Here is a 25740-nt window from a genome sequence, read left to right as displayed (position 1 = left end):
GGGTTTGGTAAAACCCATGACCCGGTTCTTTTTTTTTAATATAAAATTGTTTTTTAATTATGAATAATATCTTAAAAAAATAAATATTAATTTTAGTATATCCCTATTTTATAGATTTTCATATCAAATATTTGAGATTAATTTTTAATTTAATGAGATGTTATAACCCGTTTAAGGACTGTCTGGGTTTGGTAAGACCCATACCCGTGAATTCGGGTCAAATGCATGAGAAGCCTTCATTTAAAAATCAAGCAATCTGGTGGCTTCCATAAAAGGGGGGAGCGACCACATCGCGACACGTAGGATTTTTGAGCTTTCGTTTATATATATTATAAATAGACATTATACAAGTAGATTAAGTCCATCAAGAGGCCTTGAACCGGTTAATAACTTGAATTCTTATACTCCCTCTATCTCATTATAAGTGTCCACATTTCTTTTTTTATTTGTCCAATTACAAGTGTCCACTTTTAAAATTTATTAGTCAATTTTCAAGTTTACCCTTAAACACATACAACTAACATTAATAAACAATATTGATGGATCCACTTTTCAAGGGCATTATTGTCATTTGGTAGAAAAAAATGTAATCATTCAATCCACCTTAAACTTTGTTTTTTCAAACCTGGAGACTTATAATGAAACGGTGGGAGTTTCATACTTGGTTTGAGATTTTTTTTTATATATATATTAGCAAATAAAGCCCTATTTTTTACTATTTGCGTTCAATTATCTAATAGGGTGTTCCAGTCACATGATCTTAGTTGGTTATACTTGTTGTCCTTCTTCACATAGTCTCCTTTGCGTGACGATTTTCTTCCTATTATTTTTCTCTTCTTATTTTATAGCTTATTAGGGGTGTGTATAGATCGGTTTGTGACGTTTTAAGGCCAAACCCATAACCATAACCAATATGTCGGTTAATAGATAGTCATAACCATGACTGATCCGTTATGACGGTTTCGGTTAATCGGTATTGAAGGTTATAGCGAGTCGGTTATAGATCGGTTAACCGTGACCAAACCAATGTATAATTGAGCATAAAACCAAATACTAAAACAATAAAAATGACATGACATATTTCAACAAAATATACAATTCTTAATATTAATAATATATATTCAAACAAACGATAAATGACTTAACTTTTTAGTAAAATTAAATCATTTAGTTAAAAAAATACATAAAACTAAAATCATCATTGTTAGTTTTTCATCACAAAGTTTTCTTACTTCATAGATTTTGTTAGGTTTTTTAAAATTACGTATTTTTCTTATGCCAGTATATCATTATTTACAGTTTTGAAGGAGTATTATATAAAACAACTAGTTATGATTAATTTACTATTATAATCTTTATCACAAGTAAACAATATTATATAAATTTCTTTGTAATTATTGTTAATTGATATTCTAAATAAAGTTGAATACAAAATGAGCAGTTTACAACAATGGATTGGAAACATTTCAAAACTTTTAATAATTTAACGAGTCTTATCTACAAATCATTTTATTATTTATTTTAATACTTATATTATTTCATCGTAAAAAGTTATGACTGCATATAAAATTAAAAATACAATAATTATGGCTATACTGCCATTACAAAAGAAGAAATGAAAATTTGGGTTGAATGTAATAATGTTTTAAGTTTGAATTCAATTCCAACCGGGTTTTACTATGACGGGTCCTAAACAGGAGACGTTGATATTGAGCTATCTAGCATTGCCTGCAATAACGGGTGCATAGGTTTGTGTTTTGCTACTGGCTTACTCAAGATAACCATGCTTTATAAGTTGATAGTCATAAAAAAAGAAAAAAGATATCATTAGTTGAATTAATCATATTTATTTGAATTTGATAGGATTAAATAATAATAATAATAATAATAATAATAAATTTGTGTTTCTTATTACATTTATTCATCCAAACGTGAACCTAATTTCAAGGTTTTATTTAAAAAATCTAACCCTAACTGAATCAAATTCTGTCCTTTTCAATCATTTGATTCACATTGCTCGTAATTTTGAATGAGGAAACCCAGAATTCGATATTTATTATTATACCCCAATTATTATTATCAGTTATTGACCTACCTACGACGATGATTTCATGTGGTCGACGATGATCATTGCACCTACATTGCTACTGCTGATTTAATATTCATATATTAAATAATGGGTGCCGAAGGGATGGTTTTGTTCATTGCAATTGTTATTATTATTATTATTATTATACTTTTCCCTTTGGCCACACCAACACCACCACCAATGGAGAATCAGAATCAAGAGGAAACAACGGTACCCACTCTCTTCTGTTCTTGCTCATTTTTAAGCTTAATTTATTATATATATATACATAATAGTTTGTTTTTTGGTGTTAGTTACTTGATTACTTACATTAATTGGTTTTTAAGATTGGTTTTAATTCGTGGTTTACTTTCATGCCCACCAGGTGTTTGTTGTTTTGCTTCACCCACAGTTATTACCAAATGCTTTTTTGTTTCTTTCATCAAGTTTGGATGTAAATTTATATAGTTATTAGTGTTAGTTACTTGTTTACTTACATTAATTGGGGTTAATTAAGATAGGTTCAGACAGCTGTTAATTTGCCGTTTTTGTTGTTTTACTTCACCCACTATTCGTTATGGCTCGGGGTGCAAACAAGCTGAGACGCTCGAAAAAAGACGAGCCTTATCGAGCCCAAGCCTCAAATAAAGCCTGTTTGTTTGTCGAATACAAGCTAGAGCCTTAACGAGCCTAGTGTATATTAAGTTTTCATTCTTTTGGACTTCTATGTATTTATTTCACAATGCATAGCCGAGCTTAGGCTCGTTAAGATTTTTTCAAAATATATAAAATTCATTAAAAATGATTAAGTTAGTTAATAAAAAATAAATGAGCCGAGCTTAGGCTCGTTAAGATTTTTTCAAAATATATAAAATTCATTAAAAATGATTAAGTTAGTTAATAAATAATAAATGAGCCGAGCTCAAGCCCGGCTCATTTATACCCCATCTTGCTCACTTTCGTTACCAAATGACAGTTGATTTTTGTTTATAACATGAAACTTTAGATGTAAATATATATAGTTTTTGGTGTTGATTACTTGATTACATCCATAAAATGTTGACAAGATAGGTTCAATTACCTTAGTTTTTAATTTACTTTCATGCCCACCTAGTTTTTTGTCGTTTTGCTTCAACCACATTCCATTATGGTATCTTGCAGATTGAACAGTTATTTGTTGATTGTGGATCAGCAGAAGCTCTTCCAGATCTTCAATATAACGACATTGATCAAGCTATAATCGACTGTTTGAGGGATCATAACAATAATATTAGAAGGCCAGATGCTGTTCCTATAAGACGCAAGTTGTCTGAAGAACACGACAGTTCTTCTTTGGATAAAGAAATAGAACCCATTCCCTTTATTGTTTCTAAAGCAGAAACGGGTGGCAGCATTGATAGTACAACAATTATTATGGTGGTTGTTTCTGCTGCAGCTATTACGTTTTTTCTTGCTACCCTGATCTTTTGTTGGTATACAAAGACTTATGGTGGAGTGCAGAATGATGAAAAGCCTCTTTTGAGCTTGAGTAGGCGCGAGTTCTTGAATGGTAATTTTTTTAACAAGTTATTGCATAAAAGTAACTCCAATGGCCTGTTTGGTTTGGTTTCTGGTTTTTGTAACGGGTATATCCTTAAAATCCGTTTTTCAAAAGATCGGTAAAAATTCTCAAAGTTTCAAGAGTTTTGATTTAAGGTAACCTGTTAGTGGGAAAAACCATTTAACTTTTAAAAGATTGATAAAAACTCCCAAACTTTCAAAATTTTTGATTTATGGAACCCTTACGATGGGAAAAAGCCTTTAAACTTCAAAAGATTGATAAAAATTCTCAAAGTTTCAAGATTTTTGACTTAAGCTAACCCGCATAAATGTATAATGGGAAAAAAATTTAACTTTCAAAAAGTTGATAAAAACTCCAAAAAGTTTCAAGATTTTTGATTTAAGGTAACCCGTATAAGTTATTGTGTCCTTAAAGTTTGATCAAGTTAATTTTTTTCTAACTTGTGCAAAATGCCCAAAAATCACATCAAAAGCTTAAGTTTTATGCAATCTTTGATCATATTATCTACAGGATTCAAGCTTGTTTGCATGTTGGATATTAATATGATGTTAATCTTTCAGGTTCTTCACAAAAATCTTCATATAACATACAAAACTCCATTAAAAATCCTACAATCATCGGTAATCAATCGTTTGGTACCACCACTTCAGACCTACAAAAAACAAACTCATCTTTAAATTTAAGTGTATCATTAGGTATCCCATTAGAACCACCACCCGGAATTTTAACCGCTTCTGGAATAGCCCCTCTAAAACCGCCACCTGGCAGACCAGATTTGGCTTTAAAGACCCCACCTGGCAGAACCGATCTAACCGTCCAATGCCCACCTGCCAACACTCATTCTCCACCTAACCGATCACCTGTCGCTGCAGTTCCAGTTCCAGTGCCGCCTGCCCGAGTTCCTTCGGGCAGGCGGCCTCCAACTGCTAAGCCACCGCCTTCTGCAGCCCCACCGCCACCACCACCGCCGTCGTCTGGAAAAGCGCCACCTCCACCACCACCATTTAAGAAAGGTCCAGCCCCACCACCTCCACCAAGTGGCGGTCGACCGCCACCTAAGCCGCCTGGCCCAGGGTTTAAATCTGCCCGCCCTAATTCATCTGAACCGGGTGAGGTTGATGGTGATGATGCTAACAAAGCGAAGCTAAAGCCGTTCTTTTGGGATAAGGTTAACATGGCTAACCCTGATCAAGCAATGGTTTGGAGTCAAATTCGAGCCGGTTCGTTCCAGTAAGTTGTGGTTCATAATTTTTATAATATATTATAAATCTGATTTCTCTGGTATACTGGTATGTCCAGATAGTGGTTTCGGCCCCCAAGTTTAAAAAATATGTTTGGTCCTTAAGATGAATAATAGAGGCTAACTGCCTAACTTTTCTGTTAAGTTTTTATAAAAATGACCAGAATACCCTTAGGTTAAAAAAACAAAAACAAAAAAAAGAAATATAATTCTTCATGCAATTTATAGGTTTTAATTTTTATAAAGAACTAAGCTTCTGAAACGTGATGTGTTTTTTAATGAACAGGTTTAATGAAGAGATGATTGAAAATTTGTTTGGATATAGTACTCATACTGAGAAAAAGAAAGGTAACAACAACAATAACAAGAAGAGTTCATCACTAGACCCCTCATCAAATTTGGTTCAAATTATTGATCCGAAGAAGGCGCAAAATTTGTCCATTCTTCTAAAAGCACTGAATGTGACGACAAATGAAGTTTGTGATGCACTTAAAGAAGGTAATTCTTTTACTTATTATAAGAAATAAGTAGGGGTGTGCATAGGCCGGTTTAGGTTTTTTTCGGTTTTCACAATTGGTTTGGTTCGGTTTTGCCACTTGGGCTTGAACTTTTGGGCCAAAAAAAGTGGCCCAAAATAATGAATTTGGGCCTAAATATCAATTACCGTGGAAGGTCTGCGCAGTTTCTGTTTTTTTAGGGGCAGTGGAAACGGGCCAACACACAAACACTTTTTGTCTTTTAGGAAATAAAAGATTTATAAAGGGTTAAAATGTTAGTTGTGATTACAATATAATATAACTAAAGCAATATTATACATTATGAATTAAACCTTTTAGAGGGTGTTCACTAAGAACAGACTTTCTATGACTCTAACCCATTTGAGATAAAACACAACTCAATTCGACCCATTCATGAGTACACGGCTCAAAATGGTCTTCACAAGCTCTAAAAGAGTTACTTTCTTCTTGAGATTGTGTTTTATTGTTTATCATTTTTTTCTTCTAAAAACAGTTATAAATGTAATTAGGAAGTGAGCTCCCCGTAGAACTTATTCAAACTTTATTGAAAATGGCACCAACGGGAGAAGAAGAGTTGAAGCTACGGCTGTATGACGGGGACATGTCTCGCCTCGGAGCTGCAGATCGGTTTTTAAAACACTTAGTGGAAATTCCATTTGCTTTTAGACGGCTCGAGTCATTACTTTTTATGTGCACACTTCAAGAGGAACAAGATGTCACTAAGGAGTCCTTCCAAACATTAGAGGTCAAACTTTTGTTCATTTTCGCTTTATTCTTTTGTTTTATTATCCATTTGTCTGATTTTATGGTTGTTTGTACAGGCTGCTTGTATACAGCTTAAGAAGAGCCGATTATTCCTTAAACTCCTGGAAGCCGTTTTAAAAACCGGGAACCGTATGAACGACGGAACATTCCGCGGGAGTGCACAAGCATTTAAACTTGACACACTCTTAAAACTTTCCGATGTAAAAGGTGTGGATGGAAAAACAACTCTTTTACATTTTGTTGTCCTTGAAATCATCCGAGCTGAAGGCATACGGGCCGCTAAAACCGCCCAAACCAAAAGATCCTCCAGCTTAACTTCCGATGAGCTTCTAGAAGAATCCGCCAACAGTTCTCAAGATTCCGATGAATATTATCGCAACCTTGGACTTCAAGTGGTTTCTAGTTTGAGCAGTGAACTTGATGACGTCAAGAAAGCCGCCATTCTTGATGCCGAAGGGTTGACTGGCACGGTTTCTAAATTTGGACACGCGCTTATCAAAGCACGCGAGTTTATAAACACGGATTTGAAGAACACAGGTCAAGAAAATGGTGATGACGACGAGGACGAGTTTGCGGTTATTTTGGCTAATTTTGCAAAAGATGCTGAGAAGGATGTGATGTGGATGCTTGAGGAAGAAAAGAAAATAATGGCGCTTGTAAAGGACACCGCGGATTATTTTCATGGGAAGGCGGGAAAGGATGAAGGGTTGAGATTGTTTGTGATTGTTCGCGATTTTTTAATAATTTTGGATAAAGTTTGTAAAGAGATTAAGAATAATCCTCTTGTAAGACCGATTAAGATGACGATTAAGAAAGACACTTCCTCGAAGACAGAAATGAAAGAGGTTTCGACAGCCGAGTCGAAAGATGGTAAAGAATCTAGGATGGCACAAACAACGGATGTTTCAGAACCTAGGATTACACAAACAGAAGATGTTTCGCCTTCTAAGCAGACAGAAAAGAAAGATATGTCATCATCTGAGACAACAGATGTTTCGGAACCTAGGATGAAACAAACAGAGGATGCTTCATCACCTAGGTTACATGAAACTGATGATGTGCAACACGAGACACATGACAATGGGAATTTACAACCTAGGTTAGAGGAAAGTAATGATGTACAACCTAGGACAATGGAAAATAATGATGTACAACCTAGGACAACGGAAAATAATGATGTACAACCTAGGAAAGAGGAAAACGATGAGGAAGTCAAAGAGTCACAACATAAGACACAGGAAACCGATGATTCACAACCCGTGAGTCAAAACAAAGATGTTGAGGAAACGAGTGGGAAGGCTTCGGAAACCGAGAAGGTCCCGTTTCGTGTTCCACACCAACGAGTTATTCCCACCATTGCTATGAGACGTGTGGATTCGTTTAGTTCTAGTTCGAGCTCAAGTTCAGAAGATGTTTCATCACCTAGGACCCATGAAACTGATGATGTGCAACACGAGACTCGTGAAAATGGGAATTTACAACCTAGGACAACGGAAAATAATGATGTACAACCTAGGAAAGAGGAAAATGATGAGGAAGTCAAAATATCACAACATAAGACACAGGAAACTGATGATTCACAGCCCGTGAGTCAAAACATAAATGTTGAGGAAACGAGTGGGAAAGGTTCAGAAACCGAGAAGGTCCCATTTCATGTTCCACAACGAGTTATTCCCGCCATTGCTATGAGACGTGTGGATTCGTTTAGTTCGACCTCAAGTTCAGAAGATGTTTCATCACCTAGGACACATGAAATTGATGATGTGCAACCCGAGAATTTTCACCGTAGGCCGGATGAAATTGATGATGTACAACTTAGGACAGAGGAAAATAGTGATGTACAAGCTGGGAAAGAAGAGGAAGACGACGAGTTACAACATAAAACACAGGACGCTGATGATTCACAACCCGCGAGTCAAAAGAAAGACGTTGAGGAAACGAGTGGAAAAGCTTCAGAAACGGAAAAAGTCCCATTTCGTGTTCCACACCAGCGACTTATTCCCGCCATTGCTATGAGACGTGTGGATTCGTTTAGTTCTAGTTCCAATTCAAGTTCAGACGAGGACTAATCCATATTCGTTTCCTGACATATAAGGTATTTTATATTTCCACACTAAAGTAAAATAAATTTCACCGAAAACGACACACATTTGCTGACGAGTTGTTACTTTTGATTAGGAAAAGGAGAGGGTAGCAGTGTAGCAGCACCCTTGCCGTTGTACCATATGTTGAGAGTAAAGAAGAAAATGATCATGTTGGTATATGAATGTAAATTGTTGTAAATCTCAATACAAGAACACCCTACTCAATCTTTTGTGTATTGTTGAGTGGAGGATGAAAACTTGAAATGATTGTATATAGTGATGTACAATGGATTTTTTGACCTTTCATAGGCTAGTTAGTGTTATGCAAGAATTATTGATTATGCAAGAGTAGTATGATGATGTTGTCAAAATATGAAAACCTTTTAAGAGTGCTTGGGATCTTGTTTAACTTTTTTCAACTAGTTAATTACAAATTTCATCATGTATGTAAACCGGGTTCTAGCCGAACATGCAATGAGCCATGAGCCATATACATATGGCTCATTGCATGTTTGGCTAGAACCCGGTTTTGATATTTGTTGACCCAACTTCAGTCGGTTGATAACCCGAACCAGTTTGGCCCAGAACCCGATTTATGCACCTTTGCACTTAACCCTCCCCATGCTACGCCGTCCCTTCCAATTGGAGACAAGACCCAACTTTTTCAATAAATAGTTTGTTGGTTTCACAAGTTTTAAGAAAAATTGTTAATGGTTTGAACCATTTTTTAGTTTTCGAGGTGATTAGTTTTCACTAACTTTAAAAAGAAAACTTGGATTAGTCGAACTGGCCATTACTGTTGAGTTTGGCGCTTTAAAGCATTTTAATCATTAATTTGTATTAAAAGGTGAAATCAAGACGCTTGGTAACCTTTGAATAAAAAATAGATCAGATGGAACATCGCTCTCGGGGGAGGATCGGTGTAGGTTCAAAGTGTAACCGAGTTAGGCTAAAATAAATGTAATCGGGTGTATGGAATGTCTCGGGGCTGGTTGTGTCTAGCTTCTTGCTAGGCCCAGTGCTTGTATGTATCGTTGTTTTTTATTAATGGAATTTTTCGTTTGTCTTTTCAAAAAAATATATACGGAGTACATGTTTAAGTAAGCATTCCGATAAGGAAATTTATAAATATATTGTAACAGTAGACAACAAAATTCCAACTTTTGAAAAATTTAAACTGAACCTTCACGAGTTAAAACATAATTATAAATTGAGAAATACACAAAATTAATAAAAATATGGAATATAAGCAATAAACGTTCTATATGATATTAAAAAGAAATAGAAACCATACACGTAAATTGATAAAGAAACTTAATAAAGAAATTGTTCTAATAAGGAAGTTGATGCTGCTTATTTTAAGCTAAACTTGATTATGTCACAAGTTCACAATGACAAATATTTTTCTTCAAATAATGATGCTCTTTGGTTCGATCCGAATATCCTCTTTGATCATTCGCAAACTGGCCGATAATTATGTCCCTTATAAGTTGTCGTATATCTTTTCGAAACACAACTACTATCAGCTTCAAAATAGGCATCATCGAAACATCTACCATTGTAACTTTGGTCCGGTTCTGTGAACCGAACACCTTTTGGCCTCCTTCCAAACTTTGGTCCTCCCTTATAAGTTGTTGCATCATTATCGAAATACCTACCATTGTGACTTTGGTTCGGTTTTGAAATCTGAATACCAATTGGCCACGCTGAACTTCCGGTTGAACTCGATGTGGAGAGTGTGGGTTTGATACCACTCTTGATCTTGTTATTGGACACCATTGTTACAAACACAAACTAATGAAATAAGTAAAAGAAACTATAAGTAGGCTTCTGATATTACAAACTGTTAATCTATCCCTTTATATAAACTAACTAAACGTCTTCTAGATTAAGTAATGAACACTTGGATTGCAAGGCAAGTTACTATTTAATTTTATCTTTAAATTAGTTTCCTTATTGGTTTTCCTATTTTTACGCTTATGTTTCCTCTAAACATGTAACATAATCGGTGCATGTACATCCATACTTAGAGGTGCACAAAAAACCCGAATCCGGAACCGGACCCGAAATAAATACCTGGAACCGGTTTTTCTAATACCCGGGTTTTTAATACCCGAACCCGACCCTACCCGTAGGGTACGGATAGGGTATGCATTTTGGCACTAAAACCCGAACCCGAACCGGACCCGATTTGTACCCGGTAATACCCGAAAACCCAATTGGTACCCGGTAATACCCGAACCCGGAACCGAGATTTTCCAATACCCGAAACCGGGTATTTCAAATACCCGATGTATACCCGAAAAATACCTTAAAAATACCCGAATAATACCCCTAAAAAGTGTAAACTTTTAAAAAATCCAATCTATATAAAAAAATACCGGAAAAAAACCCGAAAAAACCCGTAAATAGAGTTTTTTCAATACCCGATAATAGGGTATTCAAATACCCGGTTTTAGAATACCCGGTTCTATACCATACCCGAACCCGATGCATAGGGTATGATTTTTAGAGACAATACCCGACCCGAACCCTACCCGACTATTACCAATACCCGGTCATACCCGTACCCGGTCATACCCGAACCCGTGTATTTAGAAAACCCGATTTGTGCCCTCTATCCATACTAACCCAATAGTCTATTGTGGGCTTCGGCCCAACTCATATAAAACAAGCCCAAACAAAGTCTTATGATTACTAAATATAAAACTAACAAATAAACGAGTCCAACATGATAGCGGGCCGGGGCGAAGCTTCATCGAGGCCCGGGGGTGGCCCCGGCACCCCCTGTTTTTTTGCGCAGTAGTGTAAATTTACCCGTTTTCGGCCGAAAATTTGAGCCCCCCCTCGTTTGTGAAATTTTGTATGCATTTTGAGCTCGCCCCCCGGTGCCTCAGTCCAAGCTTCGACATTGGACCGGTTCACATCTAAAACCGATTTCAATCAAACCGGTTCCCAAACCAAACCAAACCGAGCCGAGCCGTCGGTTCGTATAGCGGTTCAGCCTTTTCACAATCAAACCAGTTTTGTTTTCAAAACTAGTTTAACCGGGCCGGTTAAAGAGGTTCTAAACCAAACCCAACCAGTTTGGATCGGCTCGACTTGTTCTACGCAGAAACCGGTTTCTAAACCGAACTGGTTTGACCATGCAAAACCTAAACCGGTTCGTTTTGAAAAGAAAACTGGTTTTGTACACCTCTAACTTGTGTGTGTGGGTGTTTCTCAAATGGTACCACCATCACCAATTTCAGCTTGAGTGTCATGTTGGAATACTTCTTTTAAATCATTTATTATGATAACTATAAAACGTTCACAAATATTTATCTAATTATTAACTACTAGCTTAACCATATGTCCATAACTATCAATGCACAAAATACCGAAATCGGTCCTTATCCGTACCCGACCCGGGGGTATAACCTGATATTTGGTTTCTCACCAAACCTGTATCCGGAACTAGAACCGACCCAGATTCGCCGGAACCGGTTCCACCTTTACCTAGTCAAAACCCGACCTGACCCGAAACCCGAAAAAAACCTGGAAAACCCAATCGATACCCGGAACATGACAAGGTTTTGACTTTTGTTGATCATACCTGAAATTGGTTCCTATCCGATTCCGGTTCCTAAAAATAGCCGTTTGTGCACTTCTAACTACCAACAAACCCAAGTCAACGTATCAAACTCACCTGTATTGCTGTACAGTGTACACCATAGATCGAGACTTTTGTTGGACCAGTCTCTGCTTCCTGACGGCCCATTACTGTTGACCTTTTTAATATTCACACCGTACGTACATTAACTTGCTTTTGCATTCACACCTATACACCACGTGTGACAGATTGGATCATTGGACCACTTCAATTCTAAAACAGGTACCTCACAAACGATTATGACGTATGGAATTAAATATAACTATAATATAATATGTGTTCTTTGGATACTCTCCTTCACCATATTCCTTTTTCTTTTTAACAACCATAATAATAAAACATGATTGTTTTTTGTCAAGTATAACAACATCATTCAATCCAGCTTACAAAATTGAAATTTCATTTTTACACATGTTCTAATCTAATTTTAATTAGTTATATTTTAGTTCCTTAAATAGAAAAGAAAAATATGTATGAACCAAACATCTTAGATTTAAATCCTTTTATATTAGTTCATAAACATATATACAAAACACATGTCATTGTTGGATAACCATTTTTGTCTTAGAAAATTAAACTTTTGGTCTTGAGGTCTAAGTGGACTTAATGAATCTGAACGTAATTCATATATTTATTTGTGCTAGAGAAATCAACATCAACCTTAATACAATCAATAAAATGTAAGCCATGCGAGAAGGATCTCGACAATTTGATCGTTTAATTAATGGTTAAAAATTTTTAATGACATATAACATATTCGTAATTTAATTGAATATTTACGGTTTGAATTAACTACCTAAGGTTCCTTTTAACTAAACGGGTCAACATGACTGTCAATATTTGTTATATATTTTTGGTTTTTATCATACATTATGCAATCAAAACTAGCTATCCACAAAAACTAGCTAGTGTTAGATGTTTTATTCCTTATAATTTATAGTTTTATTTAAGCTGCAAACATTAAAATATGTATGGTTTTTACTCGTTTTATTATGTTTTTAATTTTATCGTATAGTGTGTAGATGTTTATGAATTGGCTTGCACGATCATTTTTCATGTATGATGTATTATGTTGTTGATCATGTTATCCCCTACACATGGAGATATTTATGTGTATTAACTCCATCTAAACAATATTTTTGTAACAATTGTAGTTTGTGTGCTTATATTTTATTGTTGATGTTGAAATAAACATGTATAGGTTATATGAAATGCTATTTAGAAATGAAGTTACAAGAAGAATTGAAAGAAAACAATTTGGATCGTTCATTTATTATTAATCTTCAATGTTTACAAACAAACGAGAAAGGTGTAACTGCGGAGCAATATTATTAGGATAATTAATGAGCTAAGAAATTAAAACATCAACTTGAACGCGCTTATGATACCATCGATTGGCAATGAAGAGGATACACTCTTTTGGTGTGATAGCTGGTTTAATTAGGAATGATAAACTAAAGGATATTTTCCCAAATTTATTTAAGTCAGAGAAAGATAAGATGTGTGTTGTGGCAAACATGAAATCAAGCGGTGTTAGTGGTGCGTTCGTTTTTAATGAGTCATGGACTCAAACACTGTCATCTATAGATGAAATCAGTGAGTTATTTCATTGTTTCGAGGAGTCACGAAAGTCGCCACTGAACAACAACATAGATCGGTTGTCTTCGGGAGGCGACACTTCAGGCATCTTTTTGGTTCGTTTCATTAAACTATTGAGTAAAGAAGAGATTTTCCCACATGACAATCTCTTGGGTAGAGTAGGTCTAAGTAGAATTCTAACAAGGGTGAAATTGGGAAAAAGGAACATTTTTATACCAACTAGGATTTGTGATGTTTGTGGACAAGCACTTTGAATCTATAGACCATCTACTCATCTTTTTAAGCATACTATGGTGATGTGGCAAAAAGTGAAACTAAAGACTATTATTAATTTCAAGAAGAATGATGAAAAGATTCAAGGCAGACTATCTTCTTTAGATTAAAAATATGACGATATTTAATTACTTGGATTGAAAAGATTAGTATAATTTAAATAGAATCACTATTTTTGTTTTATAGGCCTAGTATCAGGGGCGGATCTATATAAGGCTTAGGGGTAGCCCGGGTTACCCCTCAACTTTGTCGGTGAAATGTAAAATTAGTGTAATTTTTTTTTTCTTTTTTCTCTTTTTTATGTATAGGTTACCCCTGAGTAAGTATTAGGATACCCTTAGAGACAAAGCAGACCAAAAATGAACTTGGGCTCAGAAAATTTCCGATGTATTTCCGGTGAATTTGAGAAGATGGTGGGAGCTTAAAGTGGAGGCCTAGAGGTTGAAGAAGATGTTTAAAAAGTGTGAATTAAAAATAGAAAATGGGTAAATGGTAAGTCTAGTGAGTGTAGGTGTAAAAGTAAAGTCACATATAGACTCATATTATCAATAGTCAACTTTTTGTCTTTTTTATTATTTAACATTTTCTTTTTCAATACTAGTTAAACTATTTCCTTTCAACAAGTAATTTTAATCACTGCCCCACTAGATTGTTTTCATTCTAATTTTAAGAGGAAACTCACCAATAGCCTATAGGTGAAAAATCGAAGTATTTGGATGACTCGTCATAACCACTTGGACTAGAAATAATTAACTAGTCAAATTAGATACATATTAATAAACCAAATTTTGGCTTCTTTTTGGGTTGAATATATATATATATTTTTTTACTTTACCTATTATCGTTTTTTAGTTTATGTTTTTAGTTGATGATTTATGAATATTTAATGATGTTTTTCTAATGCTTACTTTGTATAGAAATAATGTTTATAATATATAAACATATTCTTTTTATGAAATACAAAGCTAGATGAATAGATAATCATATGAGATACAAATATGATTTGATCCGTTCACGGTCAGTCAATGATCCAAATAGCAATTAGAAAAAATAAAATATGAACGGTCAATGATTCAAATAGCCGTTCAAAAAATAAAATATGAGCAGGTGGTTTGTGGGCCCTCAATGATACAAATGAAATATGATTCGACCCGAACCAATTAGTTTATTGGCATGCATCTGGCGTAAAAATCTAATCCCTATAAAAAAATTTATGGATCTACTACCGCCCCTCCGTTCAAAACAAAACTCTAGGTTATCCCTAGGATTTTTTTCTAGATCCGTCACTGCCTAGTATCTTACTAGTTCTTGCTAGTAATTGTTTTATTCTAAATTTCTAATAAAAGTTTCCTTGGAAGTTTCCTTGCACTTCAATAGAAGACCGAAAAATATGCCATATGATTTTCTTAAAAAAGGTGACGTCCTAATGACCAATATAGTTCATAATCAATTTCGTCCATTTTCTTCTTTGGTAGCCTAAAATATGAACAAACTGCCCAATTTGAATAGTTATTTTTGTCTTATAGATAAGGTCGATGACTCAGATAATTAAAAACACATTGTCTTTGACTATTTTATTCACAGTGAATTAAAATTTGTTTATTTAATATATAGTTGTACGTGATATTTGCAATCATGGACAAATTTATAAAAAAAGGACTTATTTTCCTATGGACTTTTAATGTAAGATTTCAAAGACTTTGAAAATTGAAAGAAATCAAACAAGTTTGATTACTAGGTTGTTATACGGTGCTAAATTTCATTACGTTTTGATCTTTTTAATATTCTTTGTTAGGGTACATCAATTAAACTATTTCTTACCTGTGACCTAGTGGTCTAGTGGTATAATGTCCTCCTTCACAAGTGTAAGATTATATGTTTAAATCTTTGCAAGTTCAATTAAAAGTGAAATTTTGCTGTTAAAACATGTTAAAATTCTTTCATACACCTAGCATAAGAACGAATGCCAACTAGTCAAACAATAGTTATATCATTGGAGACGAATCCATTATTAGACTAAATGTAATGGTTTGACTTAGAAGTGAAAAATGTCATGTCAAGTCACGTCATTATATATAATTTCTTTTATTAAAAAACATGTAATTGTTTAACTTAATAACACAATTGTAATTTTATTCTTTTTATATAAAAATTAAGTGGTATAGTGTGAATGTGTGATTGTTTGAAAAGGTTATGACCCCACATAGAAAGTCCCCCGGTCCGTTATCCCCTTAGTGCCCAAAAAGGCTCAAGAGCATGGGCGCCCATTGCAAAATGGGATCATTGGCGTTAAAGTGATGGGGTGTAGTGGGGCGCCAACCCACTACACACAATCTTATTAAGTTATAAAATATGAAAGTATTTGTTTAAATCAATAACTATTTTACTTTTTTGGTGTGTTACATTTTTTTTAAACGACCAACAAAATTTATTAACTTTCTCGAACCAAAGCTAGCAACACCAAGAAAACAACCACCAAACACAAAAAACTAAACTTTTCAACACCCAAACCACCCGTTACACCCTTAACCCCGATCAAAATCAAAAGAAGCCCATCTTTCCCATACAAGGTTTGTATTCCTTGATCTATTCCTCACCCACAAAAAGCTTAAGGCTTTAATCTCGTCAATTTCCTCATTTAGTGAAACCGTTTCCCCTTCATAGACTACCGAGTTTCTCGACCTCCAAATACACTATATCGTTGTAAGGCAAACGACATGAAACGCCTTAGCTTCCATTTTGACAAAAGAGAAAACTTATACAATTCCAAAATATCACGGATTGAGAACGCAATTTAGTTTTAAAATTTGTACCTAGTATCTTAATTCTCTTTGTAAGACTTTTATATATTACACACTTTATGGTAATTGGTAAGTTTTAGATTTTTAGTAATATTTTCTTTACATAAACGACAAGGACTATCTATGTAATAACTCTTTTTTATTCTTTTGTTTATATATAATTTTTTATAAGTTTTATAAATACAATAATACATCATCATTGATGTTTATATATTTACTGTTCCTGTTTACATATTTTTTGTACATATATAATTTAGTTATGAAATCCGAAGACTATTTATACAATTTATTTTAAAGTTTATGAAGAAAGCATTTTTGTCTATATAGAAATTATAGTTTATTTAAATTTAAATTTAAAACTATAGAAACCTTCTTTTGCCTGTTCCTTTTGGAAAGTAACAACACAATATGCTTTGTTATTGGGGATGAATTTTGAGGGTACGGAAGATCTTGTTTCGAAGGTTATAGAAGAAGAAAGGTTTAGATCCCGAGAATGAGGTTTGGTTATCTAGGTCTCTTTGCTTGATGCTTGTTCATGTGTTCCCTTGTTAGACTTCTAGAGGTTTTTTTTGGTGTTTAGGCTGTCTGGTTTGTTTCTTTGGTTCTGTCTTGGGTTTTTGCTAGTTTCCCCGCTAGCCTTTCTATAAATTTGCCGTTCTAAAAAAAACAAAAAAAAAACAACACAATATGCTTTGTTATTTTCTTTACACTTTCCTCACTCTAGATCTCTAGGATAAAGTAATAAAAACACGTAAAATATAATAATAAAAATCAAAAAATATAGTACTCATTAAATATTATATGATGGGACCACGTGGGACATATGAAAAGATCTAGTATTCTTAAACTTTTGATTCATTATTACACCCAAAAGGCGGGCTTTCATACCGTTGAAAGTAACTAACGGAATCAAAATTCCTTTCCCTTATAACTTACAAATGCACGTGTATGTCTAGGAGGATATAATCACGGATTTTACGGTTCGGTTTAAAATTGTGAAATTATCAAACCAATTATTGGTCTAGTTTTATGATTGTGTTTTTCTATATGCTTTAATCGGTCGGTTTTATGGTTATAGAATTCGATAGGCGCTTCAGAATCAGTGAAACATGTACTTTTATACTTGATGAAAAATGTTTTTTTTCACCAAACTTTTCAACAATAGAACAGGCTATCGTAGCACGCCCACGAGAATGACAACAATTTAGAGCAAGTCAATTCACGTGCTAGGTATCAAAAGTCGATTTGATGTGCCTCTAGTCTTGTAGTACGCCCACGAGAATAATTACAACTATACAAAAGAAAGGCGGATCAGTTGGACTATCATAGTATGGTTGGCTCAATGGACTCAAATATGAGGAAATGATTATTATTGGGTGCATACCTAATCTTCGTTAACTAGTCTTTTAATTATTTCATTAAGATGCTATATCTGAATCAGTTAGATGTGAAGTGTGTTTTATTAACATAAAAGACACTTCTTAATGGTTCATGGAACTTCTTAATAAGTAAGTTTTAGAATACTATGAAGCGATTCAGATGAACATTTCAATCGGTCAGACATCTTAATAACTCATGACAAAATTTCCATACAACCCTTTAACCTTTTATCATCTATTGTTCTAACGTTATAGAATGAAATCTCATGTAAGCTTTTGCAGTTATGCATTAAGGTTGATGGAGATAGATTAATTTGAGCTAGTCACAATGGTCAACATAGAGCTAAATAATATTATAATCGCCTTTTAAGACGGGTCAAATTATTAGAAAATAGTCCAATAACATATTGAGGATGTACGAAATTGTATTAACCGTTAAATATAATAAAAGTAAACTGTCTAATAAAACAAATGGTTTAGACGATGATGTTTTAATATATTTATTATTATTTTATGCTCAAAGTTTTGACTACTAGTAACATATGTTTGAAGACAAATGATGATGATGTGGAAAATGTAAAACACATGGATTCAATTTTCTTTTGGTTAAATATTTTACAAAATTTAATTTACTTGACTTTAAATGTGGTATCCAATTATTGGAACCAAGCGTATAAGCTTTTATGTTGGACTTTTTAAGCAATTCAAGAAATCCAATGGTCAGTAAATTAGTAACAAGGAAGAGCATCCACAACAAGTGTATAATATTTTAGGTTTGGATGAGTTGATAAGAGAGACAAATAAGAGTGAGCTTAATATATTGTTGTGATGTAAAGTTTGTGAGAGTAGGTTTGAATATGCAAACCTGTAACAAACAAGGGGGTGGTGGGTCCATTTTCCCACCCTCTCACATGCATATGTATATATATTATACATATATAGTTTTAATAATATTTTAATAAGGTTTGTAAAAGTTTGTTGTTATGGAAGAAAGTTTGGGTTTTAAGAAAAGTTTGGAATCTGACGTGATGTTGATGTGATGGTTTGTGAAGGTTTGTCGTTGTGGATGCTCTAAGCGCCGAGAACGTAACAAAATTGATAGTGATGAATATTTGCCCCTTTCTCATTCATTCTTTACTCTATATAATTACGATATTAATCTCTATTTTGAGATAATACACAATCAAATCACGTAATACAACACATAATATTAGTGCTAAATATGTGCCAAATGTAGGGCCTATTATACCCTATAGTTGAAGTGGAGGAGCGGAGATTGAGACTGGACTGGAAGCCATTGAAAAGGACCCGGGGAAGGCCTTTGGTGAAGATATCAACCACTGGGTACTGAGAAGGCACGTGAAGAATGCGAACTTGTCTTTGTTGGATTTGCTCACTGATGAAACATATGCAATGTTCAATTTGTTTGGTATGTTGTTGAACGAGATTACTGAATAAATAGATCGCGCTTACCTTATCATAATAAACTAGAGTTGCTTGACATAGGGGTTTGCCCAGTTCCAACAATAAAATTTCTCAACCAACAAGTTTTAGCAACAATGTGGTGACCCCGTGATATTCTGCCTCAGCACCAGACCTGGAAATGATTCATGATGTTTAGATTACTACGAAATGAGGTTAGAACCGTAATAAACACAATAACAATTAGTAGAACAGTGGATGTCAGAACACCCCACCTAATCTGCATCCGTATATGCAACGAGAGAAGAAGCGAGTCTGCCTATTAGGGTTCTCCCAAGTGAGGCCCTACATTGTTTCTAAAGTTTCTTGATTCTTGCATAACTTGTAAGGCTTGTTCATCACTGCGTATCCTTAAAACTTGACATCCTTTACTTGAGAGTCACCATCATACTCCACCTTCAATATATCTCGTGTTTCTTTAGTTGTAGGAAGTAGCAACAACCCTAGATAATAACTGATCATGCACGACCAACTGTATAATGAGCATAGCATGAGCATCCCTTTTGAACTAGAACCCATAGATCTTGAACTAGGTCCCACAGATCTCTTGACATGAGAATGGTCTTCATACAAATACTCTAGTATTCATATCCCTCCCCTTTGAACATCGGGATCAGTATAGTGGTAGTCAGAAGCGTGCTTGTTAGATCGACCGTGAACTATTTTGAGAGAGCAAACAAATGAAGATAAGATTAGTGCATATAATCCATGGGGATAAATAAACTAGGGTTTAACATAAGGTTTTTTTTATTAATTGATAACTAGACATGTGCATCGAATGAAAATTTAATCCCTTTTATATGGGAGAATTACAACGGATATAAACTAATGACTTACGAGTTGTTAGGTAGCATCTTAACAGTCATTAGGAGGCTACATCTTAATAGCTCATAACCTCTTAATGGTTAAAAGGTAACCTTAAGTCTGAATGGTTAAGAGACTACCTCTTAATGGTTACCTCTTAACCATTTAGACTTAAGGCTACATCTTAGCCATTAAGAGTTTATGAGTCATTAAGATGCAGTCTCTTAATGACTGTTAAGAGGCTACCAAACAGCCTCTTAGACTTTAAAGTTTAAACAAATCAAACAAACAGACCAGTGCCATGACACCTTTATTTAAATTCAAACAAGACGGGCACGTAAAACAAAAAAAAATACATTGATGGGGGACGAGCATACGTATACTTCATTAGTCTCCAACTCGTCGATCACGAAGGAAGAAGAATAAGTGGTTAAGCTCGAAACACACTCCCGACTACACCAAACATGAACGATTAGAAATTGGTAGGTTGAACCTTCAGATTCATTATCACCAGGTCTAGAAGAGAAATTTATGGTGAGTTGTTAACATATTGTAAAACGACGACGATGGGTTAGGTGATGAAGATTTCCGCGTATGCTAGCTGTGCCATCAACGACCGGTTCATTATCTCTGCCACTCTCTCTCTCTCACCCGATGACATTTACCCCTCTATGTCTTTCGACTTCCCTTTATGTCTGTCTCTTTCTTTTCTTTGAACCGAAATTAAAAGCAGGCCCGACTCCGAGAAAGCAAAAAAAGTTTTGGGCCGAAGGCGAATTTTTTTTTGGGCCTTATTTAAAAATGAGTATTTTGTTGGTTTAGACAATTAATTTTTATATTGGTTTACTTGGTTATAATTTGGGTTGTGTAAAAAACTTTTGTATAACAATAGGATTAAACATGTCTTAAATGAGACTAAATACCATAACCTTTTGGTTGAAATTAACATCCCTTTGCCACTAGACCAAGCTAGTGGTCATGTAATTGAGTTTAAACATTAAATATACATATTATTTTTAATAAAAATATAAATAATATTTTTTTTAAAAAAAATTCGGGCCTAACGGGGTGCCGGTCCTGTGGCCGTTGACCACCCCTCCACCCCTATGGGCCTGCCTGATTAGAAGGATTGTTGGGACATTAGGCTACAAAGATTGTAAATTATAAACGATAACAAAATGAGTGTGAGCAAATTTACTAATAGAGAATAAATATGAGGGGTGATAGTTATTAGAAGGATAGTTGGGCTTGTACGTTAGTTGGGAGTGTTTCCGACCAACATGTGAAAGTTGAAAGTATTTAAATCCAATAACCTTAGTATATAATACATTTTTCTGCATATAAAATTGTTAATATATTTAAGTATTTTATACATTGATATTTTTATCACATGTGGACATGGGTTATAAACTACTTTGTGTCGATGTGTGCTTAGGGTTGTAAACAAACCAAAAGTTCGTTTATGTTTGATTAGCTAAATGAGCGAACACGAATAAATGCCTTGTTCGTTCTATTGTGTTCGATAGCGTATTCGTTAACGTTCATTTACATAGTTTATGTTCGCTAATGTTTGTTTGGTTGCTTTTGTTCATTAAAGCCTTTTAATATATACTTTAATGGCTTTTCTAATCTTATCATATAGGTTTAAGCAAATTATATACTATAAAAAATATATACACGAACATATCAATATAATTATATAAATGTAAAAAAAACCAACAACAAAAACTTGGTAGATGGACCAAACCATTGACGCTGACCTTTATCGGTTAGCAAACTCAAATAAGACATTCCTAAAATGTTGACGAACTAGTTCATTTCCTTAATGAACCAGCACAAACAAGAAATTTCATTCAGTTAGGTGTTCGTGAACAAGTCATTTACCTAATAAAAGCTTATCGGACAATCACGAAATTATTAAGTGTACTTTTAATTAAGCAAAAGTAAGATTAACGTGAAGAACGTTCTACATGGTCGCTTTGCTGGACTACAACATGCCAGTCAGTGTATGAATAACGAAACAGCCAAGAATGTTCTCTTAGATATGGTCGGCGGGCTCCGTTAATTATTTAACGTTCGTCCTTGTTCACACTTAGTCAATACCGCCGCGTGTAACGGCTCCGTTACCTTCCGTTATCTCACACCATATATAAGACCCCCAGCCGCTTGTTTTTACAAAATCTCCTGCAGTTTCATACACAACACACAGAACATCAAATTTAATTATTTAATAATAATTGTTATTGTTGTTATTTTCAGCTATCTGGTTATCTTTCGTGTTGCTTAAGGTACGTAATTTCACTAGGGTTTCTATTTATTTGTTGAGAATATGAAGTTTAAGTATTGCCTGTAAGGTGTTTGATGAAATACCTAAGAGAAAAAAGTTTTGTTTTTTTCGATTTTTTTTGTGGGTGTTTGGTTAATTGAATGATATTGAGTCAAGGAGTTGATTATTTTGGGTTTTGGTTGGTAGGTTGAGTTTAGGGGAGTAAACGAGCTCGGTTCGTTTTGAGCTTTATAGCTTTATTTTTAAAGCTCGAGCATGGCTCGTAAGTAGTTTTTCAAGCCCAAGCTCTGGTTCTGAGTTGTTTTCAAGCTCTAGCGTGAGTGTGGCTCGTTTTGAGCTCTATTCCTAAATATCGAGCTTGGCTCCTGAGTAGTTTTTCAAGCTTGAGTTCGACTCATTTATTGCTAATTAATTGTTTTAGTTATATTTTTGCATCCCTAGTTGTATTTTTTCAAATAAAGTTTTGAACTTTTGATCATATGATACATATTTAACTTTCTTCGGTCATATGATTAATTAGTTTGATTCTTTGCCAATTATTCATGAGATTTTAGGAGTTCTTAGGGTTATTGATCTTTATTCCAAAAGTGGCATGGCTTTTTATGCTAAATTGACATATAATTTGTTGTTCTTATGGTTGTTTGATTACTCGAGTAATAACCGTATTCGCATATATTTCATTGCAGAATTAACCTTGAAAACAAGCAAATGATGTACAACATCTGATCCATCCCATGGGCTCAGACCACTTTCATGCTTACAGATTAACCAGTCAACCCTCACCTTACTCCTCACCTAATCCGAAAACTCCCATCGGTTCACCACTTATCGAATCCCTAAAACTCGAGGCGCGCAACTCCCCAAACTGCCCCTTTTCAACCACCTTTGATTCGGAAACATTAAGCGCGGGCGCTAGTCCTTCTTCCTTTGAAGCTTGCAGCTCGTTTAACCTACCGGATAATATTCACTACATGAAAAATGCACTTCAAGATATCGAAATGACACTTATGGCTCCTGATGAAGAAGTATCCATGCCCATGAACCCGCCCGCTCAATCCAGATGGCCGCAACAGTGGGCCCACGAACCCACCGGGTCAACTTCAAACATGGTTCAAACCCAACTAGTACACAGCCCAACATATGGTCTATCTGGTACCACTACTAGCAGTAGTTATAGTAATAATATTGATCTAAAGCAATTGCTTATTGCATGTGCAAGTGCTCTAGCTGGTGACAATATTAACGAGTTCGAGAATCTAGTCGAACGCGCACGCACTTTGGTTTCCATTACCGGTGACCCGATCCAGCGGCTCGGTGCTTACATGGTGGTAGGGTTGGTGGCTCGACGCGAGTTATCGGGTAATCATATTTATCGGGCTTTAAGAAGTCGCGAACCTGAAGGCAAAGATTTACTTTCGTACATGTATATTCTATACGACGTATGCCCGTATTTGAAGTTCGGGTACATGGCTGCAAACGGTGCGATCGCGGAAGCTTGCAGAAACGAAGACCGGATCCACATAGTTGACTTTCAAATCGGTCAAGGAAGTAAATGGATGACTCTGTTACAAGCCCTTGCGGCTCGACCGGGCGGGCCGCCACACGTTCGGATCACGGGAATCGACGATCCGGTATCGATATACGCGCGTGGGGACAATTTTGAGTTAGTTGGAAAACGGTTAGAAGCGGTTTCAAAAATGTTTAAAATCCCAGTTGAGTTTAAAGCGCTGTCGGTTTACGCGCCGTTCGTGACGAAAGAACTGCTCGATGTCCGGCCTGGTGAGGCCGTCGTGTTTAATTTTCCGTTTCAGCTCCACCACATGCCCGATGAAAGTGTTGATGTGAATAACCCGCGTGACGGGCTGTTACGCTTGGTGAAGTCGTTTTCACCGAAAGTGGTTACGTTAGTCGAACAAGAATCGAACACGAACACAGCTGCCTTTTTTCCAAGATTCTTGGAGACTTTGGATTTCTACTCTGCGGTGTTTGAGTCGATGGATGCGATTTTGGGTCGGGACAGAAAAGACAGGATAAACGTTGAACAACATAGTTTGGCTCGGGACATAGTTAACGTTATCGCGTGTGAAGGTAAAGAGAGAGTGGAAAGACATGAGTTGTTTAGAAAATGGAGGTCTTGGTTGACTATGGCGGGGTTTACTCAGTACCCGTTGAGCGGGTATGTGAATTCGGTTATTAGGGATTTGTTAGCGCGCTACTCGGATAGTTATAATTTGGTGGAGAAAGATGGAGCTATGTTGTTGGGGTGGAAAGATAGAGATCTTATATCAGCATCTGCTTGGCATTGAGGTTTTGGGTTGTGGGGTTAATAATAGTTTTAGTTATATAGATTTGTTTATTGTTGTTGGTAGAGTTGTATGGATGTAGAGTTCAATTCATGTTTCTTGCTTTGTTATTCATGTTTCATTTATGGAATATATGGAATTTAAAGAATGATTTATTTATTGATCACAAACATGTTATGGTGGATTAAACCATAATTGAGGATCTTTGATATATTAATATATACTTTTAATTGACATTGAGATTTGAGAACCATGATTCATTCTTATGTAAGTGTTATTAACCAATATGATTTGTTAGGGTGACCTTAGGTTATGCACATCATTCACTTAATAGATATGAGTTGCTTTGAACCAACAAGTTTGTTCATGGTTCTTTTACAACTTATGCTATATATAAACTCTGTTTATATGTTTATTGAAATTGATTTACTGAGGGACTTGCAAGTAGTGAAAACTCATTAGGAACTTGCCTTTTTAAAGTTTTGCACGACTTCTACTATATGGTTGCCAACGTCAGGTGGTGGTGGTCGCAAGGTGGTGGAGACAACTGGTAGGTGGTGGTCACGGGTGTTGGTAACTCTATTTGGACCAGTTTTGAGTTTTAAGTATTTTAGAAGCGACAAATTCTGACATGTTTATAGTCTTCAACAACACCATTTTTTAAAAACATATAATAATTTAAGGACAATTTCATATAATAGTAACTAAATTTCAAAAGTGTTTCAAATTTCAAAAGTGTTTCAATTAAATCACTCAACTTTATAAATGTTCCAATCATACTTTATTAAATGAAAGGTTTTAACATGTTTTTTAGTGTTTTTCTTTATTGTTTCACATAGGAAATCTTTTTATCTATTTTTTGATGTTGACGTTGAGTGGCGACGCATATTTTATTTTTTATTTTTGAATTTTGATATAATTAAA

General features: G+C 35.0%; 2 protein-coding genes across 2 annotated transcripts; both read left to right on the top strand.

The window, feature by feature from the left end:
- The first annotated feature begins 2176 nt into the window (after window positions 1-2176).
- On the top strand, window positions 2177-8271 carry LOC143592215 (uncharacterized). The gene is made up of 7 exons (XM_077072179.1): window positions 2177-2299; window positions 3230-3617; window positions 4190-4859; window positions 5156-5367; window positions 5897-6132; window positions 6209-7734; window positions 7942-8271. The coding sequence occupies exons 1-7, from the start codon at window positions 2177-2179 to the stop codon at window positions 8219-8221; spliced, it is 3435 nt and encodes a 1144-aa protein (XP_076928294.1). The 3' UTR covers window positions 8222-8271.
- Window positions 8272-22479: 14208 nt separating this feature from the next.
- Window positions 22480-24964, top strand: LOC143592214 (chitin-inducible gibberellin-responsive protein 1-like). Its single transcript, XM_077072178.1, has 2 exons — window positions 22480-22514; window positions 23200-24964. Exon 2 carries the CDS (start codon window positions 23248-23250, stop codon window positions 24817-24819), a length of 1572 nt encoding a protein of 523 aa, XP_076928293.1. The 5' UTR covers window positions 22480-22514; window positions 23200-23247; the 3' UTR covers window positions 24820-24964.
- Window positions 24965-25740: the final 776 nt, after the last annotated feature.

The sequence above is a fragment of the Bidens hawaiensis genome, unplaced genomic scaffold (genome assembly GCF_021521415.1).
Source record: "Bidens hawaiensis isolate Kalapana, Puna unplaced genomic scaffold, B.hawaiensis_p1.1 tig00040610_1, whole genome shotgun sequence".
Classification (NCBI taxonomy): Eukaryota; Viridiplantae; Streptophyta; class Magnoliopsida; order Asterales; family Asteraceae; genus Bidens; species Bidens hawaiensis.
Note: the sequence above shows the minus strand (reverse complement) of the source record. Positions and strands in the feature narration are given on the sequence as shown.

Bases quoted from the DNA above. Each gene is read 5' to 3' on its own strand.
- LOC143592215 (XM_077072179.1), top strand. From the start codon at position 2,177: ATGGGTGCCGAAGGGATGGTTTTGTTCATTGCAATTGTTATTATTATT. The intron at 4,860-5,155 runs GTAAGTTGTGGT...TTTAATGAACAG, and splicing joins ATTCGAGCCGGTTCGTTCCA to GTTTAATGAAGAGATGATTG. The intron at 7,735-7,941 runs GCCCGTGAGTCA...TTTTCACCGTAG, and splicing joins CAGGAAACTGATGATTCACA to GCCGGATGAAATTGATGATG.
- LOC143592214 (XM_077072178.1), top strand. From the start codon at position 23,248: ATGGGCTCAGACCACTTTCATGCTTACAGATTAACCAGTCAACCCTCA.